Raw genomic sequence first — 16,113 nt, 5'->3', positions numbered from 1 at the left:
TAGGCGAAGCGTGCGCTTTATGGGCTGAAAGCGATCCTAGGGCATGGTTTGGCCAGATTTCACAAGGCTATGATTTCAGCGAGGTTATAGGCGGTAATGCGATCACCTTTGTTTATCGGGGCCAGTCGGTGAGGTAACTCTTCATAGTACATGTGGATGATATTGTGGTCGCTGGTAATGATGGTGATCTTGCTCGGGATACGAAGCTCCTCTTGGCCGTGAGTTTGAGGTCAAAGATCTTGGTCCTCGAAATATTTTCTAGGGATAGAAGTTGCTCGCTCTTGAAAGGGCATCTTTCTTTCTCAAAGGAAATATGTCCTCGATCTATTATCAAAGCAGCTCTTAGGTCATCATCCTTCGATACTCCTATGGAAGCTATTACAAAACTTAGGGAGAAAGAAGGTGAGCCTCATGACAAGGGTGTTTATCGGTTAGTGGGCAAGTTAATCTACCTTTCTCACACACACGACATTACGATTCTTGTGAGTTTGGTGAGCTCGATTCATGCATGATCCCTATTCCTCTCATATGGATGCGATCATGTCGTATTTTGAGGTATTTGAAGTCCGCTCCAGAAAGGGAATCCTTCTATCTCCCACGGGTCACCTTAAGATTGAAGCCTATCGATGCCGATTGGGCTGGTTCTCCGACAAGAAATCTATCTCTGTTCTTGTTCCTTTGTTGGTGGGAACCTTGTCACATGGCGAGCAAGAAGCGAATGTTGTGGCCAGGTCCAGTCTTGAACCGGGTTTCGTGCGATGGCCCAAGGAATTTGTGAACTTCACGTGGCTTAGAGGATTATTACAGGATATCGGTGTTGCTGTCCATCTTCCCATGATGCTTTATTGTGACAATAAAGCAGCCATTAGCATTGCTCATAACCTCGCGTGATGATCGTACTAAGCACGTGGAGGTTGATGACATTTCATCAGGAGAAGCTTGAGGCCGGCCTCATTTGTGTTCCTTTTGTGAAGTCTCTGATCAACTGGCTGATGTGTTCATTAAGGGACCGAGTAGCAAGTCGTTTCATCCTATCTTAGTCAAGTTGGGCATGCATGATATATATGCTCCAACTTGAGGGGAGTGTTAGATATATGGCCGAATACCGTGGGGTATTCGGACCTCTTTCTTTGTTATTTTATTAGTTTTGTATTATGTGGTTTAGTCCCACATTGCTACCATACTGATGTTTTGTTTTATTACTCTTATAAATAAAGAGTGCTTGGGATGAATAGATTATCCAAGCTTTCCCTAATTTTAAATCTGTCCACATCCTCAAAGGACCAGATCTCTCAGACTTCTCAGAAGAGTCATAAGTACCAACAGAGGATGCAGTTGGGGGGGTTCTGGCAGGCTGATGGCCCCCACTGCGGCCACTACTCACAAGAGCAGAACTATCACCAGAAGAGACTCGAGTAGTATCACGAGATACACGAAGAACTCGAGAAAAAGTGTTGGCAAGAGATGGAATTGTAACTCCTCCAAGAATCTGGGACTGGACTGAGTCAAAGTCAGGGCCCAAACTGCCCAAGAAACTCATAACTGCTAGTTGCTCACGTTGTTGTTGCATCTGGGTAACATCAGAGGTAATGGGCAGCAAAGCATTCAACTCCTCATACATCCTCTTGAAATCAGCAAAGTATTGGGTCAATGGTCGACCCTTCCTATCAGCTTGATAAAACTCTTGAGAGAGTTCATAAATCCTGGAGAGGTTGTTGTGCCCAGAGTACAACACAGCCAGACAGCCAGATAATCCCATAGATCCTTGACAGTGTTAATATGTGTCACAAGGTCCACAATGGTAATATCCATAGAGTTTAACATCTGACACAATATACGAGCATTAGTGGCCTCCCAAGTATCATCATCCATACTAGCAGGTTTCTTTCCAATCAAGTGACATTTCTCACCCCTCCCTGTGAGAACCAAGGTCACAATCTTGTGCCATTGTTGGAAATTCTGACTACCCTCTAATTTCTTAGAGGTCAAAAACTGTGGTGATGAGGACACCACTTCAGTGGCAGCTTTGACTCCCTTGGAAGTTTCTCCCATAAAGGCCACAAAGAAAGGACCAAACACAGTACCAAATACAATAACAGTCCACAAACAGCCACTGGAAACCAATGCAGCAGATCAACTGAACACAAATAGATACAAAAAGGCTTCCAGAAAAAGTATAATAGTGCAGCCAAACAGAATACATCTTGAAAACATGAAGAGCATCGACTCAAGCATTTAATCAAACACCACACAGCCCATAGCAGTCCTTAACAGTGTATAACAGTCCATAATAACATAAAACAATCCCATAAAATCGATCTAAGAATTGATATCAAAGCTGAGATACCTCCAGCAGCAACGAAACAAGCCACACAATGGATCTAATCAACCATCGATCAAGGAAAAGACATCAAACCTGAGATGAAGGTCTGACCGATGTCTTCAAGCCATTAGAGCTGCCTTCTAAATACTCCAACTCTTCAGAAATGGGGTAAGAAACCCCCTACAGCAGAGAATACCCCTTTAAACTACAAACTGGGAGTGATAGGAACCCTCTTTCTTGTTTAGATTGGAGAGATAAGCAAGATAGAGATGGAAACAAGCCCTTCGGATCAGGTCAGTGCTCTGATACCATGTAAATAGCCAAGAAGAAGAAGAGAATAGAGAGAAAAGAGAGAAAGAAGAAGAAAGTGAGGGAAAAGCTGGCTCTCATAACGTTGAGAGAGGCCAGATATTTCAATATATATAGACACGTTTTACAGGGGTAAAATGGAAACCAAAACAGGGAGAAGGGGTACCATCTCGGTATTAGCGCCAGATTCACTGACGCTAATCCCGAGAGGGCTTTATGCTCCTTTTACCCTTCCAAACATACTTCTAAGTTCTAACAATATTAATAATCTTTCTTTTATTATAGCTTTTGTATGATGATTTGTTCGAGAGATGTCTTTAGAGGCAGGTAATTTCTATCTTTTGGTTCATGTAAATTTGGATTCCCACTCGTCTTGTGTGGTTGAATTTGTAAATCTTAGTAGTCCTTTAAATCGTTTTCATGAAGTTTGTTTGTTTTTTTTTTTTTGGGTGGCTTTCCTGATCCAGTGCTTGAAATTTTACAGTTGAACGTTAGGAACAACTCTGTGGCTGCAGAGTGCTATACGCGAACAGAACTTTGTTTGGAAGGTTGTTCTAAACTCTATTATTATACATCTTCAAGTTCTAATGCTTTAACTATTATCTTTCTTCTTTATGTGGATCATTATCTGTGTTCTGTTGATTTAGTGGTGTTTTTCCAGAATATTGATGTTGCTGATGAGAGGACAATAGCTACCTTATTCCCCACCCCCCCACCCCCCCGAAACAAACAAAAAAAAAAGAAAAAAAAAAGAAAAGAGAAACAAAGGGCTGACTTCATTTATAAGTGGCAATGCGATAAGGGGTAACTGACGGTAGCCACTTAAAAGAAACAAAAAAAAAAGAAAGGAAAAAGCAAAGAGAATCACTTTGCTCTTCTTCCTCATCTGATTGCCAATGGTTCCTGTGGAAGGGAGTTGAAATCCTCAAGAAAATGAGTAACTTATGTTGAGCTTATACTTTGATTCAATTCCGTTGAATTGCTGCACATTTAAGAAGTGTGTTTAATTTAGTTGTCTTTCATGATTTCTGTAACTTGATGTGCTTTAAACATTTCGGATGCAAGTTGATGCCAGAAAAAGCTTAGTTACCAACTGATAGGTAACTCAATGTGGAAGCTTTAAACAGGATGATGTTATGCAGTCGTCTCCATTTGAGAGAGCGTACAATAATTGCCATTGGTCCTCTAATAATGAATGTTCAGTCAAGTGATAATAATTTTAAAATTTTTATGGAACCAACTTTCTTCCACATCACATAATTAGTAACCTCTATTACCCACTAGCTTATAATTATTTTAAGATGTTTCAAGTGTAACGTAACATTGAAGAAGTTGCTGCTTCTGGAGTGCACATTATGTATGCTCAAAGAAAAGGAAACCACTTCTTATTTGTTTTTGGGTTATGAGGTAGCTGATGCTCTGTGGTCTTTTTCTTCTTTTTTTTGGGTGGGGGTTTTGTTTAGTGATCATGGGATCCTCCTTGGTAGAACATATTTTTACTCATTTGCAGTTATCAGTGCTGTCACACGGCTCAAGTTGTCTGGGATATGGGATATTTTGGATGGCGGAAGTTGAAGGGTATTTGATGATAAAAAGGGGTATATTTCTCTGCTTCTCTAAGATGTGGGTTGATTTTTTGTGGATTGGGCTGTTCTACTGAAGAACAAGGTTTTAGGTCTCGGTTTCGCCCGTGGTTTTTCCAGGCCACGAAACCGAGTTCCGCCGAGATCTCGGCGAGTTGGTGTATTTTTTCCCGTCTTGACTCGGTGGTGGGTTTCAATGGCCATATGGCCAAGATAGGTCCTGAAACTTGACACCCACCCTATTATAGGCCTTCTAAACACAATGGAAACATTTGTTTTTACAAATTCAAACCCAAATGGTACTTTGATTTCGGACCCTAGGTTGGTAGTCTACGGCGTAGGTGAGCTCAACCCTAGGCTCTTCCACACAATATTTAGAACACATATAATTATAGTAGAGGTGTAAAACAACTTAATTAAGCATTAGGAATTAAAAACATCAAAACATAAACCATTTAAGCATTAGGCATCATATTCATAATCACACATGGTGATGGTTTGACGGTGTTCATAATTGTTAGAGACATGGGAAGAGACATAAATTAAACAAATTCAAGTGTAAGTGTGTAACAAGTCCTACCAATTGAGAGTAGCTAGTACTGAAATGAGTGTTGGTGGACATTGTATCACATACAAAAACTACATAGTCAACAAACAAGTATTGATCATGAATCTATGTAAAAAAGCACCAAAACCCTCTCTTGATGTTGAAGCTTCAGTCTTGAATCTCCAAGCTTTAATCTTCATTTGTGGTGAGATTTGCCAAAAAAAAGCACCAAATCTCTCACCTCCAAGTGTTTTTCCTTCCTAGCAGAGCGAGAGAGGCGAGACAGAGGTGAGATTTCGAGTTGAGGTCAAAATCTCGCCTTTTTATAGCTTGGTTTTCGACCGAGTCAAATCGAGATTGAGATATACCACGAGATACCGAGATCTTGCACAAATCTTGTATCGCCTACCGTCTCGTCTCAAGACTTAACGAAACCGAGTTTTTTTCAAGATCTTGCCGAGATCTTGTACCATGCTGAAGAATGAAGGAATGAGAAGAATGGATTTTGGCAGCGATTATTGGAGAATTCTGGAGATCTGAGCTTTAGTAATATAATTAAATTTTGTTTTCTTTCTATCTATTCTTTCATATTCTTTTTTCTTTTTAATACTTTGTTTCTAATAAGAAAAAATTAGTATATAATTAATTCTATCAAAGAAGTCAATTATACTTTAATATTTCTTTACACATGTATCTTTTTGTTGTATATTTTTTTTAGCTATCATGTATACTGCAAAATATACTCCACAAATCCCCAACGTCTCATAAGATACTTTGCAGTATGTCATTCTACGTTAAATTTCTATGCCAGTTTGTTGTCTTATTTTTTAAAATTAATGAAAGAAAGGAATTCAAACATTATTTGTCTGTCAATTTCCATTCTCCTTCCTTGTGCCATCCTTGCCCACTGTTCTGGTGAGGAAGAGTGTGTATCTTTCATGCAGGATTAATATGGACTTCCTTTTTGGCTAAAGAAAGAGAAATCAATTGCAAACCTAATCGCCTTTCTCTTTCCTTGGTGGGTGAAAACTATCCAATACGTTGGATAAATAGGAAATTCCATGTCTATTGTGATTATCAAATATTAGAGTGATCACATAACATAGCTTTGGTATAATGTATTTCATGAGGATGATTTATTAATTTCTTATTGTTTGATTTAAAGTCCTCTTAAACACTTGGTATATGTAACAGTAAATTGAGTCAGGCACTAATTGTTGTCTTAACATTTTTATTAATTTGTTTGCATTATCAAGCTTATACCCATGGTTCTCCATTACTTCAGTGTCTTGTTCTAGAAATTAAGTGCTTGTAGCCAAACATATACAACAACAACAACATCATAGCCTTATCCCAACTAAATGGGGTTGGCTACATGGATCCTTGCTCTCCAATCAACTCTATTTGAAGTCATACATGGTGCAAGGCCTAAGCTATGTATGTCTTTCCTCAACACCTCTCCTAGGGATATTTTAGGCTTGCCCCTGGTTCATTTAGATCTTTCAATCTGAATAAAACTACTCTTTCTAACTGGATCATCCCAAGGCCTCCATTGAACATGGGCATGCCACCTCAAATGACTTTCTTGTAGCTTATCATGAATCGGAGCTACCCAACTCAGCTCTAATGTGTTCATTCCTTACTCTGTCCTTCTTTGTTTTGCCACACATCCATCTCAACGTCTTCATCTCCGCTACACTTAGTTTATCTATGTGGCACTTCTTAACTGCCCAACATTCTGCACCATACAACATAGCCGATCATATGACAATCCTATAAAATTTTCCTTTAAGCTTTAAAGGAATACGCCAACCACACAACACTCCGGACGCACCTCTCCACTTCATCCAACCTATTTTAATTCTCTGAGCAACATCATCCTCTATATCCTTTAAGTACCTAGGATATAAACACAACCAAGCCTGCTCAGACTGTTCATAATGATTCCCCTAATTTTCCTTATTATACTCATATTTTTGGTTGTCTTATGTGCCTGATGGTTAATGCAACTTGTATCTTTTTTCTTGTTTTGATTTTAAATGTTAGCATTTGTTTCACTTCTTATTTATGCCTGATTCAATTTTCAGCACTAATTGATAGCATAAGAGGGGATGTTTCTGCGCTCACCCTTCTTGCCGAGGTCCTATGTCTTCTAGACATGATTGTAAACTCATTTGCTTATACAATATCCACTAAGCCTGTTGATCGTTACACTAGACCAGAATTTACAGGTAGGTACTTATTATCTCATCTTGCACATTTTCAGAGTCAAAGTGCTCTAGAATAGTGCTTGACTAACTTTGATGTTATTGGATAGATAATGGCCCATTGGCAATTGATGCTGGCAGGCATCCTATTCTGGAAACCATACACAATGACTTCATTGTATGTTCAGTTCTTGTTTTGGCTTCTAGGGTCCAGTTAGATATTCACACATGCAACATTCACTATTTATAGAGTTAAAATGCATCAATACCTCTAGAAGTTCATAATTTAATTTTTGTTCTGCAGCCTAACAGTATTTTCCTTTCCGAAGCATCCAATATGGTAATCGTCATGGGTCCAAACATGTAAGGTTTTCTTTCGTGATTTTGCTTTTTGCTGAATGCTAATTAGTGAATCTTATTAACTTATTAAGATGGTGAAGTCTTAAAAAATGGGTTCTATTGATTGATGTCTAGTTGCCCTTTTATTTTGTTCAGGAGTGGAAAGAGTACTTATCTTCAACAAGTGTGTCTTTTAGTCATACTTGGTCAGATTGGTTGCTATGTTCCTGCTCGCTTCTCCTCTCTAAGAGTGGTTGATCGAATATTCACACGAATGGGAACAGGGGACAACCTTGAATCCAACTCTAGTACGGTATGTTTTTCCAAACTTCAAAGTTTACTCCTTGTAAATCATGTTCTGAGATTTTTCTTTTTTTAGGTCTTACTGTGTTTTTATTTGTGGGACGGGATGGTGGTGGGGGATTTAGGTTCATCGCTGCCGTTATTGGGTGTTATTGTGTTTTTATTTTTGGGTCTTACTGTGTTTTTAATGCTGCCATTGTTGGGGGATTTATATTCAGCCAATCTCATTTGCATGGATCCTATCTTTTGATTTATTTTTATTTATTTATTTAAGCCAATCCTCTTTTGCATGGATTCTTTCTTGAGTGTTTTACTAGCATTTTATGTTAACAAATGTGCGACATTATGTTAAGGCATCTCCTGTAAGCGACGCACCGCATTGGAGCCCGTATACGGTGACAAGTAGTCAAGGGCTCTTGTACTATGGCCATGTGCGGGCTAAGAAGCTATTCCAAAGCGTAGGATTAGACTAGCATCTTGGGACATTGGTTCCTTAACAGGAAGAGTCTAGAACTGATTGATATGATGAGGAGAAGAAGGGTTAATATTGCATGTATTCAAGAGACTAGATGGAAGGGTAAGAAAGCTAAGGAGTTGGACAACTTTAAACTATGGTATACGGGGGAGCAAAGTAATAGAAGTGGAGTAGGCATAGTAGTGGATAAAGCTCTAAAGAATGATGTAGTGGATGTTAAAAGACTTGGAGATAGGATTATATCCGTCAAACTTGTGTTAGAGAAAGAAGTAATCAACATTATCAGTGCTTACACTCCCCAAGTAAGAATGGACGAAAGTAGTAAGTTACAATTCTGGGAACATTTGGATGGATTAGTGCAAGATATTAGTCAAGGAGAAAAGATTATTATAGGGGGTGAGATCCTAGAGGCTATGAAACTGTGTATGGAAGTTATGGATTTGGTGAGAGGAATAACGACATCTCAGTTCTGGATTTTGCGGTTGCTTATGATCTGTCCATTGTAAACACCTACTTTGAAAAGATAGAGGAGAATTAAGTCACCTACAGAAGTGGAGATCATAATAGCCAAATAGATTTCTTCCTAACTAGAAGGTTTGACAGATTGTGTTGTAAGGACTGTAAAGTTATCCCAGGGGAGAGCTTAACCATGCAACATAGATTGGTGATCATAGATATGTGTCTCTTTATGCAGGATCATAAGATAGGGGAGCCAATTTGCCCTAAGGTAAGGTGGTGGAACTTGAAAGGAGACTCCTTGAAGTCATTTACTGACAAAGTGGTCAAACCAGGAAATTGGGACTTGGAGGGAGATATTAATTTGATGAGAAGGAGATATCTATGTGTATTAAGAAGATGGCTAAAGAGGTCCTAGGGGAATCGAAAGGAAAACCTCATTCTCCTTGGGAGACTTGGTGGTGGGATGATGAGGTCCAAGCATACATCAAGACTAAGAAAGCTAGTTTCAAGGCATGGCAAAGGACTAAGGATGTAGAAGATCTAAAATGGTACGATTGCTAGAAATGAAGCTAAAAAGATTGTAGGGGATACAAGGGCGAAGAAATTCGAAGATCTCTATAGCAACCTGAACACCACGGAAGGGAAACAAAGCTATTTATAAGATAGCTAGAATGAGGGAAAGGATGAGTAAAGACTTCTACCATGTTAGATTCATTAAAAGTGATGATGGTAGAGTTCTAGTAAGGGATGAGGACATCGAGGAGAGATGGAATGGTTATTTCTACAACCTACTTAACGAAACCAATCCGAGTTATAGTGGACCGGAAGTTGGCACTACACATCAAGTCACCTGTCGGAGGTATATACGTAAAATTAGGGTTTTTGAAGTAAAAGAAGTGCTAAGAAAGATGAAATAGCCAAGGCTCCAAGCCTAGATAGGGTCCCAATAAAAGTGTGGAAGAGCTTAGGAATTTGTGGCTTATCTCGGTTAACTAAGTTGTTTAACAAGATTATGTGCACTGAGAGAATGTCAAATGAATGGAGAAGAAGCATTGTGGTCCCAATTTACAAAAATAAAGAAGATGTCTAAAGTTGCAACAGCTATAGAGTGAGTCATACTATGAACTTATGGGAGAGGGTTACTGAAAGTTTGAAACACACTGAGAAATGAGTCCACTATTTTGGAGAACCAATTTGGTTTTATGCCCTGGTGTTGGAATATGTACACCAGAATACCGTGGGGGTATTCTGATCCTTTTAGGTTGTTTATTTGTTATTTATTAGGTTTAGCTTTCTCCTCTTATAGAGTCGGCTAGAGTAGGGGCAATTCTGTCCTATTGTAATATTTCCCTTCATTATAAATAGAGGTCTTGTCTGATCTATAGAGATCACTCAAGCATTACAATCCATACTTCTTCCATCTTCTCTTCTCTCTTTTCTCCTCTCTAAAGTTACTGGTGGTTACAGACTTACAGGTCCTAGGTTTTCTACACCTGGAGATCCACAATTGAAGCTATCTACCTACTTAGGGGACTCAGGGAAAGATTTAGAGTTAGCAAGAAGGATCTCCATATGGTCTTTATTGACCTAGAAAAAGCTTATGACAGAGTTCCTAGATATTTAATTTGGCATGTGCGAGGGAGGAGAAATGTTTCAAGTAAATATGTGGACATAATTAAAGATATGTATGATGGTGTGGTGACCTTGGATGACCATAGGAGAAGTTGTGAAGAAGGGCATGCATAGTCTAGGTCTAGTTCCAAGTATGACCTCGGATAGAGCCTATTTGAGGGCAAAGATCTATGTAGCAGACCCCATTTAGCTGAGATTTTCTTGACTTGCTGGGCTGTGCCTCTTTCCTCTTACTTTCATCCTTCATTCATCTTTTTATTTTCCATCTTTTATTTTGTCATTTTCAAATTTTCATTTCTCATCTCATTTCCCATCTCTTCATTCTCTTTTTTTTGTTTAGACCTCAGTTTTCCCTACCTTGATTTGTTTGGATCCATGTAGCCGGCCCCAATAAGTTGGGATAGCTGAGCTTCTTATTGTTGTTGTTGTTATGATGGTGTGGTGACTAGTGTAAGAACTGTGAGGGGTCAAGGTAGTGAATTCCCAATTACAGTTGGACTACGCAAGGATCAGCATGAAGCCCTTATCCTGAGCTCTCTTATGCCCTCTTTGGTTGCTTTATTGAATAATAGAAAGGAGCAGCAGGGGTCCAAATTTAGAAGGTTCCCAAACTAGGAAGTTTCCAACCTTTGCTTGGAATACAAGGCACAACCAGTTTCTAAACTGATGTGAAGTAATTGTTGACAATTACTAATAATAAAAATAGAAAGTAACTAACATCAACTAGACCACTGGACTGGACCACTACTTAAATTGAACCAACCAGTTCATTCAAGGACATAAGGAATTAAAACAAAAAACCTCAAACAGCCCAAGACGAAATCGTGGCTGCTTAGGCGGCAGCGTAAAATAAGCAGCCTTCTTCTTCTTCTTTCTTTAATACAACTTCAGATCTGTGTCACCCTTGCATCAATTTGATTTCACATCATCATGCCTATAATAAGCTTTTACTTTTATGGCATTGCCCTTCGTGAGAAATGAGAACTCCTTTCACACGCCCCCCCCCCCCCCCAAAAAAAAAGCTGTGTTCTAGTTTATGCTCTTTATCCATCATGGTCTGAGTAGTCCTTTCTTATACGTACGAATCAGCATTAGTAGTTGGTGATTCCAATTATGTCACACTGAAATGAGGACATTGCTAATGCATTGTTTAAATCTCATCCCAGGAACAATTTGCTACCAACTAAGTTTGTTGCTTGTCATTTTCTGCACACAATCTAAGGTTCCTAGAGGTGAATAGGGTTGCAGCTATGGACATAGATATCCCAATACCATTCTTTTATACTTGAATCCTACTGACTTCTGGCCTGATGGGTTTTTCTGTATCCTTTATATATTTTCATTGGTAAGCAATATGTGGAACTTGTAAGTAACAAAGAGATTATTTCATGGCACGACAGGAAACGTGAAACCTGTATTCAAGAATCCCCCTACCAATGCTAAACAGTAACATTTACCTTAATTATAGAAACTACTGCAGACAAGCAAACAAGATCACCTACAGATCCATTAAAAGAAGCTCTAGTATCTTTGCAGTTTCTAATGTCAAAATTGGTAAAATGTAATGTCTTCTGCAAAAATTTGCTCAGCATTTTGAATTATCAAGTTGAATTTGCTTGTGATATTAAGTATATGATTTTCTCCATTAAAAATAGGAAAACTCTCATAAGTCACCATCTTATGACAAGGCATCAATCAATGATTAAGCTAACTGAATTGCAGTTTATGACTGAGATGAAAGAGACAGCTTTTGTCATGCAGAATGTCTCCCCCAGGTGTGCGGTGTGCCTATTGTATTTTTGTCCTTAATCCATGGACATATATATGGACACACACACACACGCACGCTACAAACATAAAGACATTCACATTTACTAGTGGTGCTCAATGGTTGCAGGAGTCTGATTGTTATGGATGAACTTGGGAGGGCTACTTCTTCTACTGATGGATTTGCAATTGCATGGAGCTGTTGTGAACACTTGTTATCACTGAAAGCGTAACTACTTGAATGACAAACATATTACCTTATCTTCAACGAAATATTACTAAATGATACAAATTTGAATTAGTGCTACAGAGAAGACATAGTCCCCTTCCCTCCCTTTGGATCAGGGTCCTGAAGCTATTATAGGTCTTTCTAAGTTTGTAAGGTCTTGTCATTGTATTCCAAGTTTTTAAAGTCAAGCTAAGCAGATGCCTATTCCCATACCTAAAACCAATGCCCTAATCGCATAGCCCATATGGCATTCGGTTTCCTTTGTGGGTATGCTGCCATGTAATCTCGTACCAAGCATATCCCATTACCTTCTCTCAATTTATCATTCTAAGCGTTTTACATTTTGCATGTGCCTTTCCTTTGGCACTTTAATGCTCTAATGGTAGTAGAAGAATGTTCTCAATATTTATCCCAAAAAATGAAAATATTTCTCACTCATATTACATCATCGCCATTTCTTTCTTTGTAAAATATACAAGGTCAGTTCTAGTTGCATTTCTGCATACTTATTGCTTGCATATTTTGGTGGAAGACACTCATTCATTGTACCGTTTGCTTGTTTACTGTAATTTTCAGTGCTTTTTTTTTCTTCCTGTAATTTCTGAACTCTTGCTACTATTGTGAATGGTCTTTTACTGAACATCATTGTGAATGCTGAGTTGAGTTGGCTGAACCATTGTTCTTCAATACGTATTAAATATTTTATTTTTTCGAAGTAACATGTTTCCTTGATACAGTTATACAATATTTGCAACTCACATGGAAAACCTGTCTGAACTAGCAACGATTTACCCAAATGTGAAAATTCTCCATTTTGATGTTGATGTACAAAACAAACGCCTGGAATTCAAGGTGTTCATGTCAAATTTTTTTTTTCTTCCCCCTCTCCAGACATGTTCTGATTGTTTGAATGGAATTCATTCCTGAAAATCCAATTCTCTTGATTTAGTTTCAACTCAAAGATGGGCCACGACATGTGCCACACTATGGGCTCCTATTGGCTGGAGTTGCAGGACTACCGAGCTCAGTAATTGAAACAGCCAGAAGAATCACATCAAGGATAACAGAAAAGGTAACTGCTTTTGTGTGACATCATGTTACAGCATAAAATCCATGGGTCTGCACTTTACATGATTGATCAGCCAGCTCTTGGATTTAGTAGAAAGGAAGATAAAGAATGGGGAGGGTGGGTGGAATGAAGTGGATCTGTCTGTTCAATCGTATCTACTCTTTAGTTGTTGATAATTAATAACGTGCAGTGGTTTAAGATTTGAAAGTTATAATTTCCTAATTATCTTTATATTTGTATCTAACCAACGATGTTGGTCTATCAATTTAGTGGTCTAGATGAACAACCATGCATGGAGTGGAATGGATAAAATATTAAAAACTAGTGTTTAGAAAAGGTTAGCTCCTGGCTAAGAGGATTGTTATCAGGATCTTTAGGCTTTGGGTTCAGGAGGATGTGTAACTTGACTGAGGAAACAGAAGTTGTAGAAAAGACAAACCTTATGGGGACTATACTTGATCTCCAAATAAATCCTTGACATCATAACCACCTCATTGCCATTGCATCCCTTGGGAAAATCCAGGTCAGAGTGAGCCTCATGCCTGGCTCTCTACCTCAACCCCCATTTAGGAACCCATACTTTACTTTATTTTCTCATTTCTTATTCTGAGCCTAGCTGTTTGGAATATCATAGCTTACCGACTGCTTGGGCTATTATGGTGTTACTCTTCCAGTGTCTTTGCATTGTTATTCCAGATAAAGATGATCGAATTTTTGAAAATATAGATCCTACGACATATCTTTGTCTAATGTAGTGGGATAGATCTTGACTTGTTCAGTTTTCTAGTTTTACAATTCATGTAATTTTGAGCATTTGTTTTCTTATTGTTGTGAGCATTGTGTTGTTTTTCTCCATGTGAATTCATGAAGTATGTCCAGTTAATTACCCGTTGAGGGTCCTTAATGCCTAGATTCTGGTTCATGGGCAAACATAATGGGGCATAAGGTGTTGCACATTCTAACCCCTGCAGAACTGAAATAAAAATGTGATTAATGCTAGAAACAGCTAAAATTTGAAACAAATACTTTTTGAAGAAAAAGAAAAACCTTTTTATCTCTCTGTTTCTGCTTGTATTGGTTCTCATCATGGCTGATATTTGGGTTACATTCTCTCTCCCCCCCCCCCCCCCCTAAACTCACTTTTGAAGAATATGAAGTTGTTGGCCTTCCCTGCTTCTGGTAGGAAATGAGGAGGATGGAAGTGAACTGCATGCAATATCATCCAATTCAAATGGCTTATCGTGTTTCTCAGAGACTAATATGCTTGAAATACTCCAACCAAGACGAGGATTCAATCCGACAAGCGCTGCAGAATCTTAAGGAGAATTATGCTGATGGGAAGGTATAATTGTCTTCATGGTACAATGGAGGTAAGAAGGCTATATTGAGCAAATTTAATTAGTAATGTTAGCAACAAGATGACTAGCGTAAAATGCAAGAGTGTAGTTTCAGTTATGTTGACTCAACGGTGGGACAGAGATAGCGTCTTATTTCTTGAAAGATGTCTAGTTTCTTAATTGAACTGGGTATGTTTCTTAATAATTTTTTGGGAAAAAGATCTCTGTCCAGGAGTGTGGCCTACGCCAGCACTCCCATGAGTCTATCTCCTTCCCATGTAAAAGGACACCTCTGCCCCCTTGTTTTAAGGAGAAGAGAGAGAGACAAATGGGAGTACTAGCGTAGGCCACACTCCCGTACAAAAAACTGCTTTCCTAATTTTTTTGATGAAAACAATAGAAATTACTTAAATAGTCGAGAAATATACATGATGTTTGGCTTGCGCATAAGAGGCAAGGTTCCTAGCCATAGCTAAACAGAAGTAGTCTTTAAACGGAGTAAAGGTAACGCCCATAGTCCTATGACTAATATACATTAAGTCCTTAATAAAATACCAAGGCCACGGTTTTTTAGTTGGAGATGGAAGAACATTAGCGATCGATTGGTTAGAGACTTAGAGCACCATATTTCTTTAATCTTCAACCCCATGCGAGCCGCATGATCCAGACCTGATTTGATACTGTATAATTCTAGTTCCATAACCGTAGAAGACATAATATACCCTGCAGCTAAGAACAAAAATCTTCCATTCATCAAAAAAATATACGACCAACCTGCCAGTCTTACTCCTGGGATCTGGAATCTTGCACACATTAAGATAGGATTTTTAAGCAATGATATTGATTTCCAATTAGCTAATGTGCAAATAGCCTCAGGATCCTTGGATACAATATGGGAAGAACAAGGAGGGGGGCAAATATTTAAATCAGCAATCCAACGGGAGGCCTGGTGCAATAGCCACGTGGCATTGGGTTTTTCAGAACTAATAACAACTTTGTTTCTAACAGCCCATATAAAATAACAAGTGATAATAAAAACCTCAAAGAACCAAACAATAGAGGCCTTATCTATTTGACGAGATGAGAAAAAATCAAAGTAAAAATCTTTCAGATGCATAAGCCAAGAACTCAATACGTAATCCAAGAGGTCCAACGACCCAAATATATTTGATTCAATTGCATGACAAGAATAGGTGTCAGTAGATTCAATATAATTTCCAGAAAAGGCACAAGTGGGGTCAATCTAAAGCCATTTGGAAATGGAAGCCTTGACCGGGAGTCCGGGTTTAGTGTCCTAGGTCCCTGAGTAGTGCCAGATGCCAAGCCAGGAGAAAATCTAATATCATCAGTGAAATCCGAAGAGCCAAACAGTGAGGAGGCTGAGACTTCGTCGATCCACCCATGAATGAATCGAAGAAAGGTCGTTGGGTTACAAGAGGAGGCAAGATAGTGGTCAAGCAGCAGCGCTTGAGAGAGGAAATTTCAGGAGTGAGCTGTGGGGGAATGGTTGGGAGAGTGAGTTTTCTTTTTGTAA

General features: G+C 38.8%; 2 protein-coding genes across 5 annotated transcripts in view; one reads left to right on the top strand and one right to left on the bottom strand.

Annotated features, from left to right (window-relative positions):
- The window catches only part of LOC122664458 (DNA mismatch repair protein MSH4), a 43,181-nt gene extending 28,494 nt beyond the window's left edge, over positions 1 to 14,687 (top strand). For 2 of the 4 annotated variants that reach the window (XM_043860276.1, XM_043860279.1), the window contains 10 exons: positions 3,117 to 3,180; positions 6,850 to 6,993; positions 7,080 to 7,147; positions 7,274 to 7,332; positions 7,465 to 7,621; positions 11,900 to 11,952; positions 12,075 to 12,173; positions 12,911 to 13,025; positions 13,123 to 13,245; positions 14,426 to 14,687. In XM_043860276.1, the coding sequence (XP_043716211.1) occupies positions 3,117 to 3,180; positions 6,850 to 6,993; positions 7,080 to 7,147; positions 7,274 to 7,332; positions 7,465 to 7,621; positions 11,900 to 11,952; positions 12,075 to 12,173; positions 12,911 to 13,025; positions 13,123 to 13,245; positions 14,426 to 14,590 (1,047 nt within the window). In that variant the 3' untranslated portion in view covers positions 14,591 to 14,687. Of the gene's footprint in view, positions 1 to 3,116; positions 3,181 to 6,849; positions 6,994 to 7,079; positions 7,148 to 7,273; positions 7,333 to 7,464; positions 7,622 to 11,899; positions 11,953 to 12,074; positions 12,174 to 12,910; positions 13,028 to 13,122; positions 13,246 to 14,425 lie in introns of those variants that run through there. The other 2 variants (XM_043860277.1, XM_043860278.1) reach the window with 2 other exon arrangements.
- LOC122664460 (carbamoyl-phosphate synthase small chain, chloroplastic-like) overlaps positions 1 to 16,113 on the bottom strand; it is a 38,504-nt gene that overhangs the window by 2,212 nt on the left and 20,179 nt on the right. The gene's annotated exons all lie outside the window — the stretch shown is intronic.

Source organism: Telopea speciosissima, chromosome 6 (genome assembly GCF_018873765.1).
Source record: "Telopea speciosissima isolate NSW1024214 ecotype Mountain lineage chromosome 6, Tspe_v1, whole genome shotgun sequence".
Lineage (NCBI taxonomy): Eukaryota > Viridiplantae > Streptophyta > Magnoliopsida > Proteales > Proteaceae > Telopea > Telopea speciosissima.
This window is presented reverse-complemented; position numbering and strand designations above follow the sequence as displayed.